At 37.6% G+C, this 20,238-nt stretch overlaps 1 protein-coding gene across 1 annotated transcript; it reads left to right on the top strand.

Annotated features, from left to right (window-relative positions):
- The first annotated feature begins 243 nt into the window (after positions 1-243).
- Positions 244-2,121, top strand: LOC132301788 (protein FAR1-RELATED SEQUENCE 5-like). The gene has a single exon (XM_059799015.1). It carries the CDS (start codon positions 244-246, stop codon positions 2,119-2,121), a length of 1,878 nt encoding a protein of 625 aa, XP_059654998.1.
- Positions 2,122-20,238: the final 18,117 nt, after the last annotated feature.

Genomic DNA, 20,238 nt, shown 5'->3' with positions numbered 1-20,238 from the left:
TGTTGCTTAAATAATAATAATAATGAGAATTAATTGAAGTGTTAAAAAGGTAATAGTATTTGCAAGTCATATCAATTTGATAAATCAACTACTGTTCTATGTGTCATGGATATCATTAATGTGTTTCAAAATTAAGTACTCTCTCTTTTTTTGTTTTCTTTTTGTCCTTCTAATTCTAAAAGTAGTTTGATAGGTTTTCTTATTATAAATAGATTTTGTGGTTTTAATAGGCAACTCATCAAAATGGAGTCATCAGATTCAGAGTTGTTGAGAAATGAAAATGGGGATTTTAACGTACTTAAAATTGGAATGGAAGTTTCTAGTGAAGATGAAGCATATAGATTGTACTGTGAGTATGCTTTGAAGAAGGGTTTTAGTGTTCGAAAAGGAAATTATCGACATGGGAGTGGTGGAGTAATCAGGCAACGTGAATATTTGTGTGCATTTTCAGGACAATATCGATATGGTGATCCTTCCGATCTGAAAAAGGTTAGAAGATTGGTGACACGAATGGGTTGTAAGGCTTCAATTAGGTTTTCCATTATAAATGGAATGTTGAAGGTAAGTCATTTCAGTGATGATCACAACCATGATTTTGTTGATCCAGAAGAGAGACAATTTTTAAGAATAAATAGAAATATAGATTCTGCCAGTGCTAGCATTATTAATTCTATGGTTGATGCTGGTATAAAAGGGACAAAAGCCTACTCATATATTTCAAAGGAAGTTGGTGGGTCTGAACATGTTGGATTTACTCAAAGAGATTGTCACAATTTTATCAATGAAAAGAAGCAAAATCTGATTAAAAGAGGAGATGCACAAAGTATAATGAAACATTTCAGGTGTTGTCGAATTGAAGACCATATGTTCTATCATGATGAAGAATTAGACGAGGAAGGTCGTTTGGCAAATTTCTTTTGGAAAGACGGGAGATCAAAATTTGATTATGATTGTTTCGGAGATGTTGTGGTGTTTGACACCACATATCGAACAAACAAATATAACATGATCTTCGCTCCATTCATCGGGGTCAATCATCACTTAAAAAATATTTTATTTGGTTGTGCATTTTTGTTAGATGAAACTACCGATTCATTTGTTTGGTTATTTGAAACTTTTTTAGAGGCAATGGAGAATAAAGCACCAAAGACTATATTTACCGATCAGTGTCAAGCAATGGCAAATGCCATTAAGAAAGTTTTTCCAAATACTTGTCATCGTCTTTGCTCATGGCACATTTCGAAGAATGCAACTCAAAACATTGGGAGCTTGTATGCTAATTATGAGTTCAAATGTTTGTTTAACAAATGTCTACATTGTGAAAAAAAGGATGAATTTGAAGCAACTTGGGATGAGATGATTAGAAGATTTTGTGATGGAGGCAACAAATGGCTTAAAACACTTTATGGATTAAAAGAAAAGTGGTGTCCCGCTTTTAGCCTAGACACCTTCACTCTTCGTATTAAATCCACTCAAAGGAGTGAAAGTATGAATAATGTTTTAAAGAAGATATCTTGCAAGACCATGGCCTTAATGGAATTTGTGCTACATTATGAAGAACAATGTGAGAAGATGCGTTTGGCAGAGACTCATGAAGATTTTCGTTGTAAACATAGAATGGTGCAACCAAAAATAAGAGAGAGTGAAATATTGGAACAAGCAGCTAGTGTTTATACAACTAGTATTTATTACTTGTTTGAAGATGAGTTTCTTTCTAGTTTGAAGGTGCATCTAGAACAACTTGGTAGTCTTAATAAACTTCACAATTATCGTGCGTTTCAGGAGCATCACAAAGAGTGCCACATTATAGAGTACGACTCCTCAAATTATAACGTCACGTGCTCTTGTAAAATGTTTGAGTCCGCGGGATGGTTGTGTCGGCATGCACTTAAGGTTCTCAATTTGTGGAATATCACCGAGATACCATCTCAATATATTATTGATAGATGGAAGAAATGTGCAAAAGATAGAAATGTTGTTTTTGACCAAGGTGAGTTATCCACGCAAAAAAAAACATCACTAACTGTAGAAAGGAACTTCTTACTTCAACAGGCTTATCGTGCTATCAATTACTTGGTTTTGAGTGATGAAGGAAAAATTGTGGCAAAAAGTCATGTGTAATCAATGTGGGATGAAACTCAAAAACTAATGGAGGCTTGCAATCTCAATAAAAGAAGTGCTGATTCTAGTTGTGATCATACCGCGGAAAGTTGTGTACAGTTTAATGATATGTCCATATTGGATCCTTTATGTGTAAGGGAAAAGGGAATAACCAATGCACGGTTAAAAAGCCATAAGGAAAAGAAAAAACGTAAGAAGGCAGGAGGTAACACAATTTTCTCTACATTTACTCAATTTGTTTTTCATATTGAATTTACCTATCCAAACTTATGAGTTATAATTATTTATTGCAGCACCAAAAGCACAAACAAGTGTAAAGCATTCAGTTAGCACCTTTGGTAGCTCAGACACTACAGTTGGCCAATGTTCATATGACGAATGGTCGTTCATTTGGTACACCAATGCATGCTAATTTTTACAATCCAAGTCTTTCCCATGAGGTACATTTCATTTTACTTTAATAACTCAAAATACATTAATAACCCGTCTTCATATAGTAAATAAATAATTTATAGGTTATATATTCATTTGTGCATGACATTTTTCAACACGTTTTTGTAGGATGTCATCTCAAACAACCTCGGTGATTGTGAAAGAAGCCGACAAATGCTAATATCTCAAGAGTCGTTAAATCCTGTTGATTCCCTAAAAGATGATGGTTTAATTGGTACAACTTTGTAGATTTTTTTTCTATAATTCATTCTAAATAACACTATTCTTAACTAACCACACACATATAAATATTTTTTATAGGATTTCTACCAATTGGCCAACATGAAAGTTGAAGTTGGATGACTTATGAAGATCAATAGTCTGAAATTGTTTTATTTTGTTTTAGAGAGTGCTACTTTCTTCCAAGAATTGCACTTTTATCATATTGAGGATACTATGTAATATTTGGATTGTAATGAGTGATTGCCTTGCCTTTACTTTTAGTAAATTTGTTGTCTTTATTCCATGATCCGTAGTTTGAAGTTCTCGTATCATTACTTAAACCCTGAAACCAATTTAAAAGGGTAAACCAAATGTTTTTTTTGTAAGGTTTTAAGGATGGAGGTATCTGAAGCTTTTGACAAGAAGATACAAGTTCAGTGATGTACTTGTCAAAAAAAAAAAAAAATCTTTTTTTCTTTATTCAAGCAAATAATGAATTTAGATTATTCTTGGTAGATGTTTTTTTCATGAAAAAGGCTCAATCAATAAAAATAATAGGTATTCTTGTGAGAGAATTTGTTTGTTAATAAAAATAATAGTAAAACTTAGTGGTTGATAATCCAATCAATATACAAATAATGGGCATCCTTGGATTACTAATTGAACTGCAAAGGAAACATTCAGATGTACACCAGCGAATACAGCATTTTAATGAGTTTCCAAACCACCAATGGGATGTGCAAAAACCAAATGTAGGATCTCTGATAGAGAGCTTTTGTGCATCTCTCCTCAAGCCAAGCTTGGCTCAGCAAAAAGTGCATTATGAGTCCATACAAGTACTGGGCTCTACTAGGTGCTCCCTGTCTCTCCTCTCGTTCAAGGTCATACTGGCCCTTCCCTACTTCTCCTTGTTGCCTCTTTTTCCCCATTGAGACCAAGGGCTTGACCAGTATTTTTTCTTTAGAACCTCCAAGAATAGGTTTGTTTGCACCGATCTCCACAGTTTGGCTGGGTTTACATCATCACAAACAAAAGGAAACCCCTACGTTTTTTTCGAAGTTACCTGTGTTCAAACAGAATATTGATCAACAAGAAAATAAAATTATTGACACATTTAAAGCTGAATATCAAAATATGAATTCAAATTAAAAAATTCAACAGACCCATTGGAAACAATGGATCTCAAAAATTGCGAGAAAATGAAGGAAATACAAAATAGTGATGAAAGAATTCATACTGAGAGAGAGACAAAATGAGAATCACCTTGATTTTTTCAGAGATCTGTGGTGGCGTTCATCCGGCAATGGAGGCAAGTTTTACTAGATTTTGATGTCCATTTGTGAGATGTGGAGTAAGAAACAGCTTTATTCATTTTTCGACCAAAATTTTTTCTTTTGTGGTATTTGAGGAAAAAAAATATTATAATGTGAAATTTGAAATTTGAAAATTGAAAATTTTGACTCAATTGATTTTAAACGGTGTTAACTTTCTGTCTATTTGTTTCCCTGTTTTGGCTTAGTTAAAGCTGACATGGAATGTTTCTCTAATATGACATATAGCATTATTCTATTGGATGGGGGTACCAGTTAGTGGCTTTGACGTGGCACCCCTGAGGTACCCAATAATTTCTCCTGATGGAGATGGAACAGGTGGACGAAATTGTTGGGTGTATAGTTTTTATTATATATATAAATATATATATAGTATTATGTGTAATGGAAAGAAATGGGCTGGCCAAAGGAAAGGTAATGGTACGACCCAATAGATTTTTGGTCTGTAATTGAATTGATTTTTGATTTTGTGTCGGTGGGATTGTCATTATAAAATGAGTGTTGTGCACTGAGTAAGTAAGCAAGACAGAGAGGAAAATATAGAGGAAATTTAGTGTGAGAGAGAAGCGCACGGAGGGCTGAGATTTTTGGTGCTAAGATGATCGATGATTTATTTTACAGCGTAGGAATTTTTATACCTTGGATCGTTTGGGTAATTTTTATTCAAATATTTTGTTAATGCTATTTTGTTAAAATTGTATATATGTATTTTATTTAAAAGTATATGTATATTTTGTGAGACTGATTTTCATGAAACCCTTTAAAAAATCTTATTATAGTTTTCCTACTGGCACTTCTCCCATCTCACCCCCTTCCAGTTTCAGGTACCGTAGATTGCTAATTGCGGACTTAGGCAAGAGCGAATCCAGGAATTGTCATTGTGGGCTAGTATTGAACATAAATTTAATTACACAATTTCATAAGCAAATTTTTTTTGAATGGGTTAAAAGGGGGCTAATACTACTATTAAAATTTTAAAAAAAAAAAAAAAATTGGGCTGAACATACCATACTAATTTTTTTTTTTTTTTTTTTTTTGAGGGGGGCTCAAGCCCACCCAAGCCCCCCTTTGTGTCCACCACTGGACTTAAGTAGAAGAGTTGGTGTTGAGGAATTATTTAATTTATTTAGAGAATTTTGTATATTTATCTGAGGAATTGATTTTGTATCAACAAAAGTGTATTTCTTTTGAGATCATGGGTGTAATCTTTCATAAAATAATACATCTTTTTCCGGTTTATTGGTTTTGTAATGAAAAGTGTAGGGTTTTGTTACCTCTCCAACTATCTCTCCATTAGGTAGGATTTTTTTGGCCCAAGCGCTTATTTGTTGAGGAGAAACTAATCCAATTCGGTGAAGTATATGAATTTGAATAAATCGATGAATTTATTTAGAAAATTCGGGGCGTAACATATCATCACTTTTAACTCTTTCAATTGTTTTTTGCACAAATATTAAGCAAAACTACCAGGCTTAATAAACATGATATAAATTACTCCCCTTGAATAACAAAAAATAAAAAAACTCCCCCTTAATCTTGTATTATCTCCCCCTTTTTGGAACAAATTGGCAGAGGAGGAAAAACAAAAAGGGGGGGCACACTAGAGCAAACGATCATGTTATAAATGTCAAAAAAATTTCAAGCACATAGTCACAAAAATCATCATAGTCATGATGCAACAGCAAAGTATGAACAAGTGAGTATCCATCATGAATAAAAAATAATAACCTAAAAGAAAATATCCAAAAAAAAAAAAAACTGATAAACCATTAACCTCATCATTATCGTTAACATCATCTTCATCCTCCTCATCATCATCAACATCTCTCTCGGAAGTCTCTAAAGGTGCGGGTCTATACACATCCTTTGCAGGAACACCCAACTACTGCTCTCTAAGAACCTTGATCTCAACTCGTAGCACTCTTACTTCATTCTTCAAAGAGTAAACTCTATCAAGAATATCATGATCACTCTGAAGTAAAGAGGCAAACAAAAGATTGGTGTCATGTAAAGGCCCGAATTTCAAGAACCCGAAGCGTTAGCGAGTAACCCAAAATCCTGACCAGATAACGAGTCCGAAATGCAGAAGCAAAAACAAAAAAAAATAGGTCACTAGAGGTAAACAACACCTTTAGGACAACAATTAAAACTTAAAAGATGTCACAAGACTCTTCTTAAAGGCAAAAGCAGAAGCAAAAGTCAAAATGGGCAAAATCTATTAATCAAGGGTAAAATGGTCATTCCATAAATAAAAAGAGAAATCTGACTCTGAAAAAGTTAAATGAGGTCTATGTAACATATTCTAATCTGACACTATCTCACTAAAAAATGAATGACTCCCATTGTGATTTGAATATGATAATGGAATTGGTACCATTGGAAAGATGACTCAAAATCCTAAAAGATAGGCTTAAAAATGACCAATTGAGCTAGAGATGTAGGAGATATGGCAGTCCGAAGTTGGCATGACAAAGCTGTTCCCAAAAACTGAAAAGGGAAGGCTTTAGGGAGGATCAGTTGGCTGATGGGAAGGATTAGCCGACCGAAAATGGATCATCAGTCGGCTGACAACATTAGTCAGCCATCCGAAACACACTCTCAGCTACCAAACTCTTTGTCCAAGCCAAAAATGGCATGTTGGTTGGCTGGCTTATGTCACCAATCGGCCAAAACACCCTGGGAGCAAAAAAAAAGGGCCATTGCTAGTACAATATTGGCTATGAACTACACCAATATCGAAAACATGGATCCCAAGGATGTCTGAACGGTAAAAAATGCAAGGTAAAGCCAACCTATGGCGTCCAAAGCATGGCAAGGAACATGGTGATCTAAATGAGTGTATATAACATACAAAAGTGTGCAATTTAAAAAGAAAAGCACAGATTGAAACGAAATGGTTCCTTGGCCTCAAAACTAAAATCCTAAGTATCATACAAGATGAAACATGGAATGGGAATACTAGAATATCATTGATAAACACTCACAGCATGCAAACTAACCATTTAACATGCAAGGTATACATTAAATTTGAAATGGCTCATTGGCCTCAATTACAACCCTTGAAGGATAATACACATGCTTTTCCAAAGTAGAGCAAAAGTTTACATTTCCAAAGGTATACACCATGCATACATGATTATAAAACAACACCAAAAGACATGCTAAACACTTTGTATGTAAACAAAATAAACGTGTCCATGACACCAAATCCACAATAAGCTAAGGAAAGTGGCTATCCATGAAGAGAACTTCCTCAGCTAAAAAATATATAATCAATGGGTGTGAGTAAATTGAATTACTTCGTAGGAAAGTGCATCATGTGGATAACCTAAGGTTTCAATGGCTTTACAAGCATAACATAAATCATTACATGTAGAACATGCCTCCTAGCGTCTAGTTCAAAGGTGAAGCTAAGGGATCATCCTAGAACTAATATTGAAGTATTATAAACCAAATCTACAACATGAAAGTACACTTAACTAAATTGGAACATCCAATACCAAAACCACAACATGTAAGTACACTTAACCAAATTAGAACATCCAATACCAAAACCACAAGCTACAATTACATATGATTGCCAACTTGAAAACGAAATAGGAAATCACATAATAGGAATATCTTGGACATCAAATCCGGTTATGAACATCACAACCAAGACAAATAAGTTATTTTCGGGCTACTAACTTGCAGAGAACAACCCAAGTGGCCACTATATTAGAGAGAACTTATACCTCCCTCACTAGAGCCTAACTCTAGCTATTAAAGTAACAATGCCCCAAGTATTTCCCAAAATTAATAATAATGTCCACAACATAAGCAGGTGTATATAATGCACAAAATTCACCTTCCACACACACATAAGATGTGCAGACCACACAATCTATGTCCTAAGTCCTCAAGGCTAAAAATAACATGATATCAACAAGTCCACAATGTGTATATGCTTACACTAGCGTTAAGGTATCAACATAAAAGATTAAATCTTACTAGTATTATAAACCTTAAACATTAAACCCCACAACCACACAACCACTATACAAGTTTTAGTACTTTAATTGGCAAGAAGAATATATGGATACAATACTATATTTCAATGAAATCAATAGTAAAAGAATCTTCCACCAATCAAATAACAACCTTCATAAGATACAATTATATGCATGCTTTAAACACTATGAAAGCCTAAGTTAAGAAATAAAATCTCACATATATATTTCTACAACTCACACGACATGCATACAACATATGGTAAACCCCAAAATACAAGGAAAATCTAAGGTTATAAAAATACTACACCCCTTACCTTAATTTGAGATGAAAATCTCAAATGACACCAAAACAGAACTTTTCCGAATGTGACAAAACTTTGGGGTCAATAGTACCAAGTATATTTGCACTAAAGTCAGCAAAAACCTGGCAGCAATTTTTTTGGGAAAAAATCGATTTTTGAGGTCCAAGATGGCAGTTTCTGGAAAAACACAAAGAAGAAACCCCCCTCAAAATTGAGTTTTCTATGTGACACACAAGGAAAAATGAAAAAAATGCATTTTGAAATACCCGAAATTCCCCTAGAACAGAATAGGGTAAAACTCCCTAAAAATGCTACTTAGAGTCTTTGTTTCATCAAGGATGGTTTTGTTTGCCAAAGTGAGCATGCAAGCATATGTAATGTGATAAAATAGATATGTTGCAATGGCTTATGGCCTCATGGCATGTCATATACAAAATAGAACCCTTCAATGCATTAATCCACATATCTTCCATAGGCAACAATGAAGTTCAAAGTTAGCATACATTTCACATAAGTGTATTTGGCCCTTAGCCTAATTACAACCACATTCTAAGAGTGTCAAAAGGTGCACTTAAGTGCATATTACATAACTTAGACAATAAGTACAAGTTTTATCAAAGTAAGCAAAAGTAGGACAAGATATGCTAACATATGCATATTCTATGTCATCAAAATATACTTCAAGAACTCTAGTGAGTCTAAGAATGCTGTGCATCCCACACTAAGGCTTCTTTACCTGCAAAACACCCATTAACTTAGGGGTGAGTAAACAAGTTTACTCGTAGGGAATGCATGGGTTTATCTTTGTACCAAGTTACAATCCAATACCATTTAATTTATGCTATCAAGTGACAATAGAACTTTCAACATAACACAATGAGATGTAATTTTACAAAGTTAACAACTTTAAATTTAAATGCAAAATCAAACCAAAGTGGATACTTGGACGTCACGCCGGATCAAACCGACAATGTGGTTACTTTAGGGTTACTAGCCCATGGGTAACCTCCCTATGCGCGCACTAGACTTGTAGAGGGACTTTTCCCCGTACTAGAACCATGCCCTAGCCATAGTCATAACAACGACATCCCCAAGTTTCCAAAATCAACATTTTGTGCACATTACATATATGTATCAACATAACATATATATATATAATGTAAAGCCATCAACATGCACAAATCAAATTTGGAAACACAATACATGCCCTAAGTTCTCAACTAAAATGGCATGAAGAACATTGAATGATCATTATGCTATTTGCCACTAATTACAACAATATCATTCAACAACAAGAACATAACCTCACAAGTATGATATAAGTTAAAAATCATAATTTAAACAATTTAATAAAACAACTAAATTCGCTAGATTTCACTTCTCATCCAAACATGCTCAATTTAATATATGTTGTAGTACATGTCATGGTTATTATATAAATCACTTCAAAACTTGATTTAAGTCATGGGAGCATATAAATAAAAATTAATTAAATTAATTCATTAATCCCTCTAGATTTTAAAACAACTCTAAATGACCTCAAATTAACATAAGTTATGAATCAAGCCATGGTCATGTTATTTATCAAGTCTAAAGTGAATTACATACAAGTCACAATTAATCATTTATTTCTCATTTTAATACAAGACAAACATATAACTTAGATATCACTATAGGAACAAATAAAATCACTTGGAAGATAAATGATAACACCCTCTACCTCAATAGAGAATTGAATCTCTACAATCCAAGCAACCAAGCTCAAAATAGAAAACATGTTTAGGGTTAATGAAGAGGGGAGTGAGAGGAAGCTTTTGTCTTCCAAGGTTTTATGTCTAAGGTGAGTGGAAGGAGGCCAAAATGAAGAAAAAAGCTATTAACCAAGCTTTTCTCCAATGGTGGCTATGTTATGGTTCTTGAAGACAAGTGAAAATGAAAATGATAAAGTGTAAAATGGTGAGTGGAAGGGCTAGAAATCCTTCACTCACTATGTGCTCTTACACTACCTCTCTCACACACATAATACAAGACTAAATGGTGAACCTACACTTGTCATGAATCTATGGTTCATTCCTAGGTTTAATCTCAAGCCTACACTTGTCACCATCCTATGTAAACTTCCAAGACTTAATATTAAACCTATATTTGTCAACCATCCATGCCAACAAGTGTACCAGTCCTAGGCCAACAAGTGGGTGAATCTCCACCCTCCACATGTCATCCAACGCATCAAAGTGTTTCCACACAAATGTCAACAAGTGGACCAATGAGAATGTGACACTTGTTATACTTTCCGAAAATTGCAAACAAGTCCTTTTTGAAAATATCTTCCAAATTAAATTGCAAAATGGTCCCTAAGACGAAAAAAAATTACTTTACTTAATTACCCAAAAATCCCTCAAGTTATGGATAATTACAAAAAGTCTTGTTTTCATGGCTTTTACAAAGAAAGTAAGCATTTAATATGCATTTCTACAAAAGTAAAAATGTAGATGTCATGGAATTTAAATACCATGAATGCATGCAAAACCGGAATCAAATCCGAGCACAACAAGTAAGGTTATGCAAGGAAAAATGAAAGAAATGGGAAAAAGACGAAATAGGGAAAAGACAAAATAGGAAAAAGACGAAAAAAGAAAATCACCAAAATCGAAAAGGAGGAAAAAGGCCGGGTCATTACAACCTACCCTCCTTAAAAGGATTTCGTCCTCGAAATCGAGTCGTACCTGAAAAGGAGAATAAATGGGGATACCGTGAGCGAACCTCCTGTTCGAGCTCCCAGGTAGCCTTCTCAACACCGTGATGTCTCCATAAGACTTTAACCAATGGAATGGTCTTGGTCCGCAAGACCTGCTCCCGTGAATCAAGAATCTGGACCGGACCTTCCTCGTAGGTCACATCCTCATCAACAACCACATCAGTCCACCGTAGAACATGCGATGGGTCCGGCTCGTACTTCCTCAACATAGAGACATGAAAGACATCGTGAACCCTATCTAGGTCTGGTGGCAATGCCAAACGATAAGCAACTTCACCGACACGCTCCAAAATCTCAAATGGTCCGATGAACCTAGGCGACAACTTGACAGTCTGCCGAAATCTCAGGAGCCCCTTACGCTGAGAAATCTTAAGAAAGACATGATCCCCTACCTCAAAAGACAATGATCGCCTCCTCCTGTCAGCGTAACTCTTCTGTCTACTCTGTGCGGTAGCCAACCGCTGCCGAATCAACTTGATCTTCTCTGTAGTCTCAATAACAATGTTGGGACCCAAGGCAACAGTATTACCGACCTCGGTCTAACAAACTGGAGATCTGCAAGGTCTGCCATACAACGCCTCAAAATGTGCCATGCCAATACTGGCCTGGTAACTGTTGTTGTAGGCAAACTCAACAAAAGGCAAGTAGTCCTCCCAACTACCCCCAAAATCCAAGATACAAGCCCGCAACATATCCTCCAATACCTGAATGGTGCGTTCCGACTGTCCATCAGTCTGAGGATGGAATGCAGTACTAAAATGAAGCCCCGTGTCAAGAGCCTCCTGAAAACTCTGCCAAAAGTAAGAGGTGAACCACGGATCCCTATCCGAAACAATGGATACAGGAACCCCGTGAGGCTTGACAATCTGTCTCACATACAGTCCACTCAATCTCTCTACACTATCTGTCATTGCCATTGGTAAGAAGTGAGCCGTCTTAGTCAACCTGTCAACTATGACCCAAATGACATCATTCCCTGCCTGAGACTTCGGAAGTCCCGTCACGAAATCCATAATGACATGCTCCCATTTCCACTCAGCTACTGGTAATGGTTGCAATAATCCTGCCGGTCGCTAATGCTCTGCCTTCACTTGTTGACAAGTAAGGTATTGAGACACGAATTGTGAAACATCCCGTTTCATGCCCTGCCACCAAAACTGTCGTCGCAGATTGTGATACATCTTTGTACCACCAGGATGAACTGCGAGCCTAGAGTGGTGGAAATCCCGAAGAACGTCCTCATGACAAGACAATGGAACAAACATCATCCCCTTGTACCTAAGACCACCGTCTGAATGTAAGGTCCAACCCTATACATTCTCGCCGCCTGAAATCCGAACATGGATGGCCTTCATCTCCCCATCCTCCAACTGTGCCTTAATAACTCTGCTAATAAGTGCCGGTTGAGCCACAAGGCTAAACAAAATAGCCGGTGAAACATCCTCATAACACTGTAAACCAAGATCTGCAAGCTCTTCTAGCATCTTCCATTTATGAAGGGAAATGCTAGCAAGAGTTCCCCGTAACTTCCTACTTAATGCATCGGCCACCACATTGGCCTTACCCAGGTGATACTGTAATTCAAAATCGTAATCCTCCATAAACTCAACCCATCTGCGCTATCTCAAGTTCAAATCCTTCTGAGAGAAGAGATACTTGAGACTCTTGTGGTAGGAGAAAACTTTAAACTTCTCCCCGTACAAATAGTGTCTCCACCCCTTCAGGGCAAATATAACTGCTGCTAACTCCAAATCATGAGTTGGATAGTTCAACTCATGAGTCTTCAACTGTCGAGACCCATAAGCAACCACCCGCTCTGTCTGCATCAAGACACAACCCAAACCTTTTTGTGAAGCATCACAAAAGATCACATAACCTAAACCACGTTCAGGAATGATCAAAACTGGAGCCGATGTCAACCTGACCTTCAACTCCTGAAAAGCAAACTCACATGCCTCGTTCCATATGAACTTGACCCCCTTGCGGGTAAGTCAAGTCATAGGTGCTGCTAAACGAGAGAAATCCTAAACAAATCTCTGGTAATAGCCGGCTAGGCCAAGAAAACTCCGAATCTCAAACACTGTCTTTGGACGCTCCCAATCCATCACTGACTTAATCTTCGTTGGATCCACTGCAACATCGCCCCTTGACACAACATGTCCAAGGAACTTCACTTCTGGTAGCCAAAATTCACATTTCTCGAACTTGGCGTACAACCGATTATCCCTAAGGATCTACAACACTGTCCTTAAATGATACTCATGCTCCTCCACCAAAGCTAAGTATACAAGAATGTCATCAACAAAGACTACAACGAACTAATCAAGATGGTCACTAAATACACGGTTCATTAAGTCTATAAAAGTTGCTGGAGCATTGGTCAAACCAAATGGCATCACTAGAAACTCATAATGGCCATACCGTGTGCGGAAAGCGGTGTTGGATACATCCTCATCCTTAACTCTCAACTGATAGTAACCTGATCTCAGATCAATCTTCGAAAAGCATGTCGCTCCCTTCAACTGATCAAATAAGTCATCAATCCTAGGCAAAGGATACCTGTTCTTGATTGTGACATGGTTCAGCTTGCGATAATCGATGTAAAGTCTCAAAGACCCATCTTTCTTCTTCGCAAAAAGAACCGGTGCTCCCCAGGGTGAAGCACTAGGACGAATAAAGCCATTAGCTTTCAAATCATCCAATTGAGCTTTCAGCTCATCAAGCTCTGCTGGTGCCATACGGTACGGTGCCATAGAAATAGGTGCAGTACCGGGAATGACATCGATGGCAAAGACAACCTCCCGAAGAGGAAGGAGTTCTGTCAACTCCTCTGGGAAGACATCCAGAAACTCATCTACAACTGTCGAAAAAACACGGCCCAGACTGCTACCCTCGTCAACTAACAGGTTAGCCAAGTAGGACCTGTGGCGACTCCAGTCACCGATACTGAAAATCATCGTCGGGTGGGAATCGCTCCGATCTCCCATGAAGTGAAAACAATCCCCCGCGGGAGTGCAAACAGACACTCGCCCACGGAAGCAATCAATCGTGGCACGAAAGAAAGACAACCAGTCCATCCCAAGAATGACGTTAAAACCCGTCATGTCGAAAACAACAAAATCAAACTCCAATGTCCGTCCAGCTATCTCGATAGCACAACCCTGACAAACACGGTCCAAAAACACTGGACCACCAACTGGTGTGTCAACACAAAGGAAACCATCCTGCTGCGTGACCTCCAGACCTAAAGAATGTACAAATGATGCAGATATGAATGAATGTGATGCACCTGTGTCAACAAGAACTCTAGCCCAAGAACTGAAAATTCGAACGATACCTCGAACTGTAGAAGTCCCTGCGGAGGTATCGGCCTGTGGCAGTGCGTAAGCTCATCCCTGAGCCCCTGATTGCTGTGAACTGCCCTGCTGAGCTGACTGATGTCCGGAAGCAGTAGGTGTAGGGTTTCTACCCGGATACGAACTGACTGGTGTAATTGGCTGTGGTGCTTGAGGCACCCTGAAACCTGACTGTGCAACTGTCGATTGTGCCGGTGTGGCCTGTGGGCCTGCGCCACTCTGTGCCCTATTCTGTAGGCGCGGACACTCCCTCTTGAAATGTCCAGGCTGCTTACAGTAATTGCAAACCCCCTGAAGTCCTTGCGTCAAAGCTGAAGACTTACTAGTCTGAGAACGACTGCCCTGAGACTGCAACTGTGGGCAACGAGGCTTGATGTGCCCCGGCTCCTGAAAGTGGTGACAAATGACTCCCCGGGCTGACCCCGAAGATACTAGACCTGCAGATGTAGACCGAGCCTACTGTGACTGTCCCTGAGTGCATGAACTGTCCCCAACCTTAGCCTTCTTCCACTGACCCCCAACGGATACTGATGAAGCCTTTCCACGTGGCTACTTATATGAACCCTTGATCCTAAGCTGATCTTGGTCCTCTGCACCAACTAGCATAGCCTTCTGTACTACCTCCCCATAAGTCCTCAGATCCAACACTGAAATTTGTGGCCTAATATCAAGATGTAACGCATCCTGAAACTTTTTCGCCCTGAGCTCATCAGTGGCTACCATCTCTGGTGCATAGCGGGAAAGAGAAGTGAAGCGTGTCTCATACTCAATGACATTCATCCTGCCCTGATAGAGACCTATAAACTGCACTCTCATATCATGCCTCATAGCCCTTGGAAAGAAGCGGTCAAAGAACAATGTCCTGAACTCCTCCCAACTCATCCCCTCCATATCGTGGATATTGGTCATAGACCTCCACCAGATATCGGCATCTCCCATGAACATAGAGGCTGTCAAGGAGATCCTCAATCGGTCTATAGGTACTGCCATGCTATCGAACTTGCGTACCATGAGATTAAACCATGCCTCTGAAGCAAGCGGATCCATACTCCCTGCAAACTGGTCGATCTTAACCCTCTGTAACTTCATGAAGTAGTCCAATGCCTCATTAGCAACTGGTGCCGGTACTGGAATCTGTATCCCCGCCATTTGCTGGCGAAACATCGCCTGAATGGACTCTGACATCCCCAGAGCCACTCCCTGTGCAATCTGTTCCTCGTAAGTCGGAGCTCGTGGTGGATTTGGACCCGTGCCACGAACTGGAATCCTAGGCCTCCCTGGACCCCTTGTAAACTCGGTGTCATCCACCTGCTCCTCAACGCCCTGAGGCGAAGACTCCCCACGTGTGACAACCATGATGCTAAACATATGCAATGAAAGAGGTCAACAATAACGTAAGTTATTATGACCGAATGCAACTCGTACTATGAAAGTAAGAAATACGAAGCAAGATGAGGTATGTAACATACAGTCATGATAAGGAAATCAAGGAAGGCTATTTAAATAGTTAAGCACTTAAGCAATATGTTAAACAAGGATGCTTCTTAAACATATAAGCATACAAACATAGAGACATATCATAATAACAAGTATGTCACCAAGAAACATGTAATCATGTTATAATGCCAAAAACATGTTATCAAATGTATGCTAATAAATCAAAGTACACTAACAAAAGCATGCTATGCACCCAAAACCCATCGTCCTAAGGTTTTCAAACCTAGGAGCTCTGATACCACTTGTGACGGCCCAAGTTTTGTAAACCCGGTGCATCAGTGATGACCAAAAGATGACCCGATAACGGATCCAAAATACGGAAGCGAAATGTGAAACAACGGTCTCTAGAGATACAATGCGTCTCTAAGACACCAATGTGACCCTCAATGAGGTCATGGAACCCAAAGGAAAACCAATACGGAAGAGTCGTTTCAAAAATGGACAAAAAGGAACCTAGGGGCAAAATGGTCATTTTGTAAAAAAATGGATTCAAGTGCTATCGAGCACACCACTGGGAAGACAATGAAAAATTAATTAATTTAAAAAAAAATCTCACTTGATTTGGAGTCCGGATGAGGGAGAAAGGTCAAAAACAAAATCGACATCTCGGCCGCCCGACGAAGGCCGTGACAGCTACAGTGCCGTCACCCACTACTGCTGCAACTGAGAGTAAAAACGGGTATCTAAACGAACTTTTCTGGAAAAACTCAAAGAAGAAACCCCCCCTAAAATCAAGTTTTCTACCCCACCAATGGACGGAAACCAAAAAAATGCATTACAAAAGGTCCAAAATACCCTCAAGAAAATCAGGTCTAGAGGTCAAAAATCGTTCCAAGCTACTGCCCAAAGAAAGGAAATGGGGCTTTGGAAGGTTTTTAAATTGCCTAAATTGAAAATACAATCTTAAAATACACCCACAAGACCCTCGGAAGTTTCGGATCGGTCGTCACGCTTTTCAAAAAAAAGTCGATGAATAGTACCAAGTATATTTGCACTAAAGTCAGCAAAAACCTGACAGCAATGATTTTTTAGAAAAAAATTGATTTTTGAGGGCCAAGATGGTAGTTTCTGGAAAAACACAAAGAAGAAACCCCCCTCAAAATTGAGTTTTCTATGTGACTTTTAAGGAAAAATGAAAAAAACGCATTTTGAAATACTCGAAATTCCCCTAGAACAGAATAGGGTAAAACTCCTTAAAAATGCTACTTAGAGTCTTTGTTTCATCAAGGATGGTTTTGTTTGCCAAAGTGAGCATGCAAGCATATGTAATGTGATAAAATAGATGTGTTGCAATGGCCTATGGCCTCATGGCATGTCATATGCAAAATAGAACCCTTCAATGCATTAATCCACATATCTTCCATAGGCAACAATGAAGTTCAAAGTTAGCATACATTTCACATAAGTGTATTTGGCCCTTGGCCTAATTACAACCACATTCTAAGAGTGTCAAAAGGTGCACTTAAGTGCATATTACATAACTTAGACAATAAGTACATGTTTTATCAAAGTAAGCAAAAGTAGGACAAGATATGCTAACATATGCATATTCTATGTCATCAAAATATACTTCAAGAACTCTAGTGAGTCTAAGAATGCTGTGCATCCCACACTAAGGCTTCTTTACCTGCAAAACACCCATTAACTTAGGGGTGAGTAAACAAGTTTACTCGTAAGGAATGCATGGGTTTATCTTTGTACCAAGTTACAATCCAATACCATTTAATTTATGCTATCAAGTGACAATAGAACTTTCAACATAACACAATGAGATGTAATTTTACAAAGTTAACAACTTTAAATTTAAATGCAAAATCAAACCAAAGTGGATACTTGGACGTCACGCCGGATCAAACCGACAATGTGGTTACTTTAGGGTTACTAGCCCATGGGTAACCTCCCTATGTGCGCACTAGACTTGTAGAGGGACTTTCCCCCGTACTAGAACCATGCCCTAGCCATAGTCATAACAACGACATCCCCAAGTTTCCAAAATCAACATTTTGTGCACATTACATATATGTATCAACATAACATATATATATACAATGTAAAGCCATCAACATGCACAAATCAAATTTGGAAACACAATACATGCCCTAAGTTCTCAACTAAAATGGCATGAAGAACATTGAATGATCATTATGCTATTTGCCACTAATTACAACAATATCATTCAACAACAAGAACATAACCTCACAAGTATGATATAAGTTAAAAATCATAATTTAAACAATTTAATAAAACAACTAAATTCGCTAGATTTCACTTCTCATCCAAACATGCTCAATTTAATATATGTTATAGTACATGTCATGGTTATTATATAAATCACTTCAAAACTTGATTTAAGTCATGGGAGCATATAAATAAAAATTAATTAAATTAATTCATTAATCCCTCTAGATTTTAAAACAACTCTAAATGACCTCAAATTAACATAAGTTATGAATCAAACCATGGTCATGTTATTTATCAAGTCTAAAGTGAATTACATACAAGTCACAATTAATCATTTATTTCTCATTTTAATACAAGACAAACATATAACTTAGATATCACTATAGGAACAAATAAAATCACTTAGAAGATAAATGATAACACCCCCTACCTCAATAGAGAATTGAATCTCTATAATCCAAGCAACCAAGCTCAAAATGGAAAACAAGTTTGGGGTTAATGAAGAGGGGAGTGAGAGGAAGCTTTTGTCTTCCAAGGTTTTATGTCTAAGGTGAGTGGAAGGAGGCCAAAATGAAGAAAAAAGCTATTAACCAAGCTTTTCTCCAATGGTGGCTAGGTTATGGTTCTTGAAGACAAGTGAAAATGAAAATGATAAAGTGTAAAATGGTGAGTGGAAGGGCTAGAAATCCTCCACTCACTATGTGCTCTTACACTACATCTCTCACACACATAATGCAAGACTAAATGGTGAACCTACACTTGTCATGAATCTATGGTTCATTCCTAGGCTTAACCTCAAGCCTACACTTGTCACCATCCTATGTAAACTTCCAAGACTTAATATTGAACCTACATTTGTCAACCATCCATGCCAACAAGTGTACCAGTCCTAGGCCAACAAGTGGGTGAATCTCCACCCTCCACATGTCATCATCCAACGCATCAAAGTGTTTCCACACAAATGTCAACAAGTGGACCAATGAGAGTGTGACACTTGTTACACTTTCCGAAAATTGCAAACAAGTCCTTTTTGAAAATATCTTCCAAATTAAATTGCAAAATGGTCCCTAAGACGAAAAAAAATTACTTTACTTAATTACCCAAAAATCCCTCAAGTTATGGATAATTACAAAAAGTCTTGTTTTCATGTTTTTTACAAAGAAAGTAAGCATTTAATATGCATTTCTACAAAAGTAAAAATGTAGATGTCATGGAATTTAAATACCATGAATGCATACAAAACCGGAATCAAATCCGAGCACAACAAGTAAGGTTATGTAAGGAAAAATGAAAGAAACGGGAAAAAGACGAAATAGGGAAAAGACAAAATAGGAAAAAGACGAAAAAAGAAAATCACCAAAAATGAAAAAGGAGGAAAAAAGGCCAGGTCATTACAAGTACCACATGATACTCACCCCTCGCTGAATGTGACTTGTTTTAGGTACGAGTACTTGGTTCGAGATGTACATCATTCCTTGGATGACTTGTGGCTTTTAAGTTTCCATTTCATGCAAATATTAGCATGAAATGCCATTTTGTAGCTTTATATGTCAAAACTTGTATATTTGATTCCATATATGTAATGTGTCCATAAGTACACCTTTTACGATGCATTTGACATGTATGAGATGAGGCCATGGGCCAATGACATTAAATTTATATTCTAACCCTTTTCACTTTCAAGGTTTATTAGGAAAAAATAGAAAAATGGCAAGTCATAGCTTCACCATGTTTGCATCGGTTATGGGAATTGCATTTTTTCACTTCCATCGGGTCCCTTCTATTTTTCTTGAAGTGTGGCCAAGGACAAATCAGTCATTTGACCTCATCATGCATTTTCAAATTTCAAAGTTTCCATTTCAAGTTCATTTTTGCCATTTTTAGCCGTCGGGGAGTCGTATTTTGCATTGGCCATTTTTGGGAGCCGCAAACCATTTCCGCGCACTCAAAATCACTATTTACATTTGTATGCATGATCGTTTTCAAATTTAGAGTCATATTTCACAAAATGAGTACTCTATGGATTTATTTTTGACATTTTCTGCA

The sequence above is a fragment of the Cornus florida genome, unplaced genomic scaffold (assembly GCF_030987335.1).
Source record: "Cornus florida cultivar Cherokee Brave unplaced genomic scaffold, ASM3098733v1 CherokeeBrave_3.0.0_Hap2_Chr03, whole genome shotgun sequence".
NCBI lineage: Eukaryota > Viridiplantae > Streptophyta > Magnoliopsida > Cornales > Cornaceae > Cornus > Cornus florida.
This window is presented reverse-complemented; position numbering and strand designations above follow the sequence as displayed.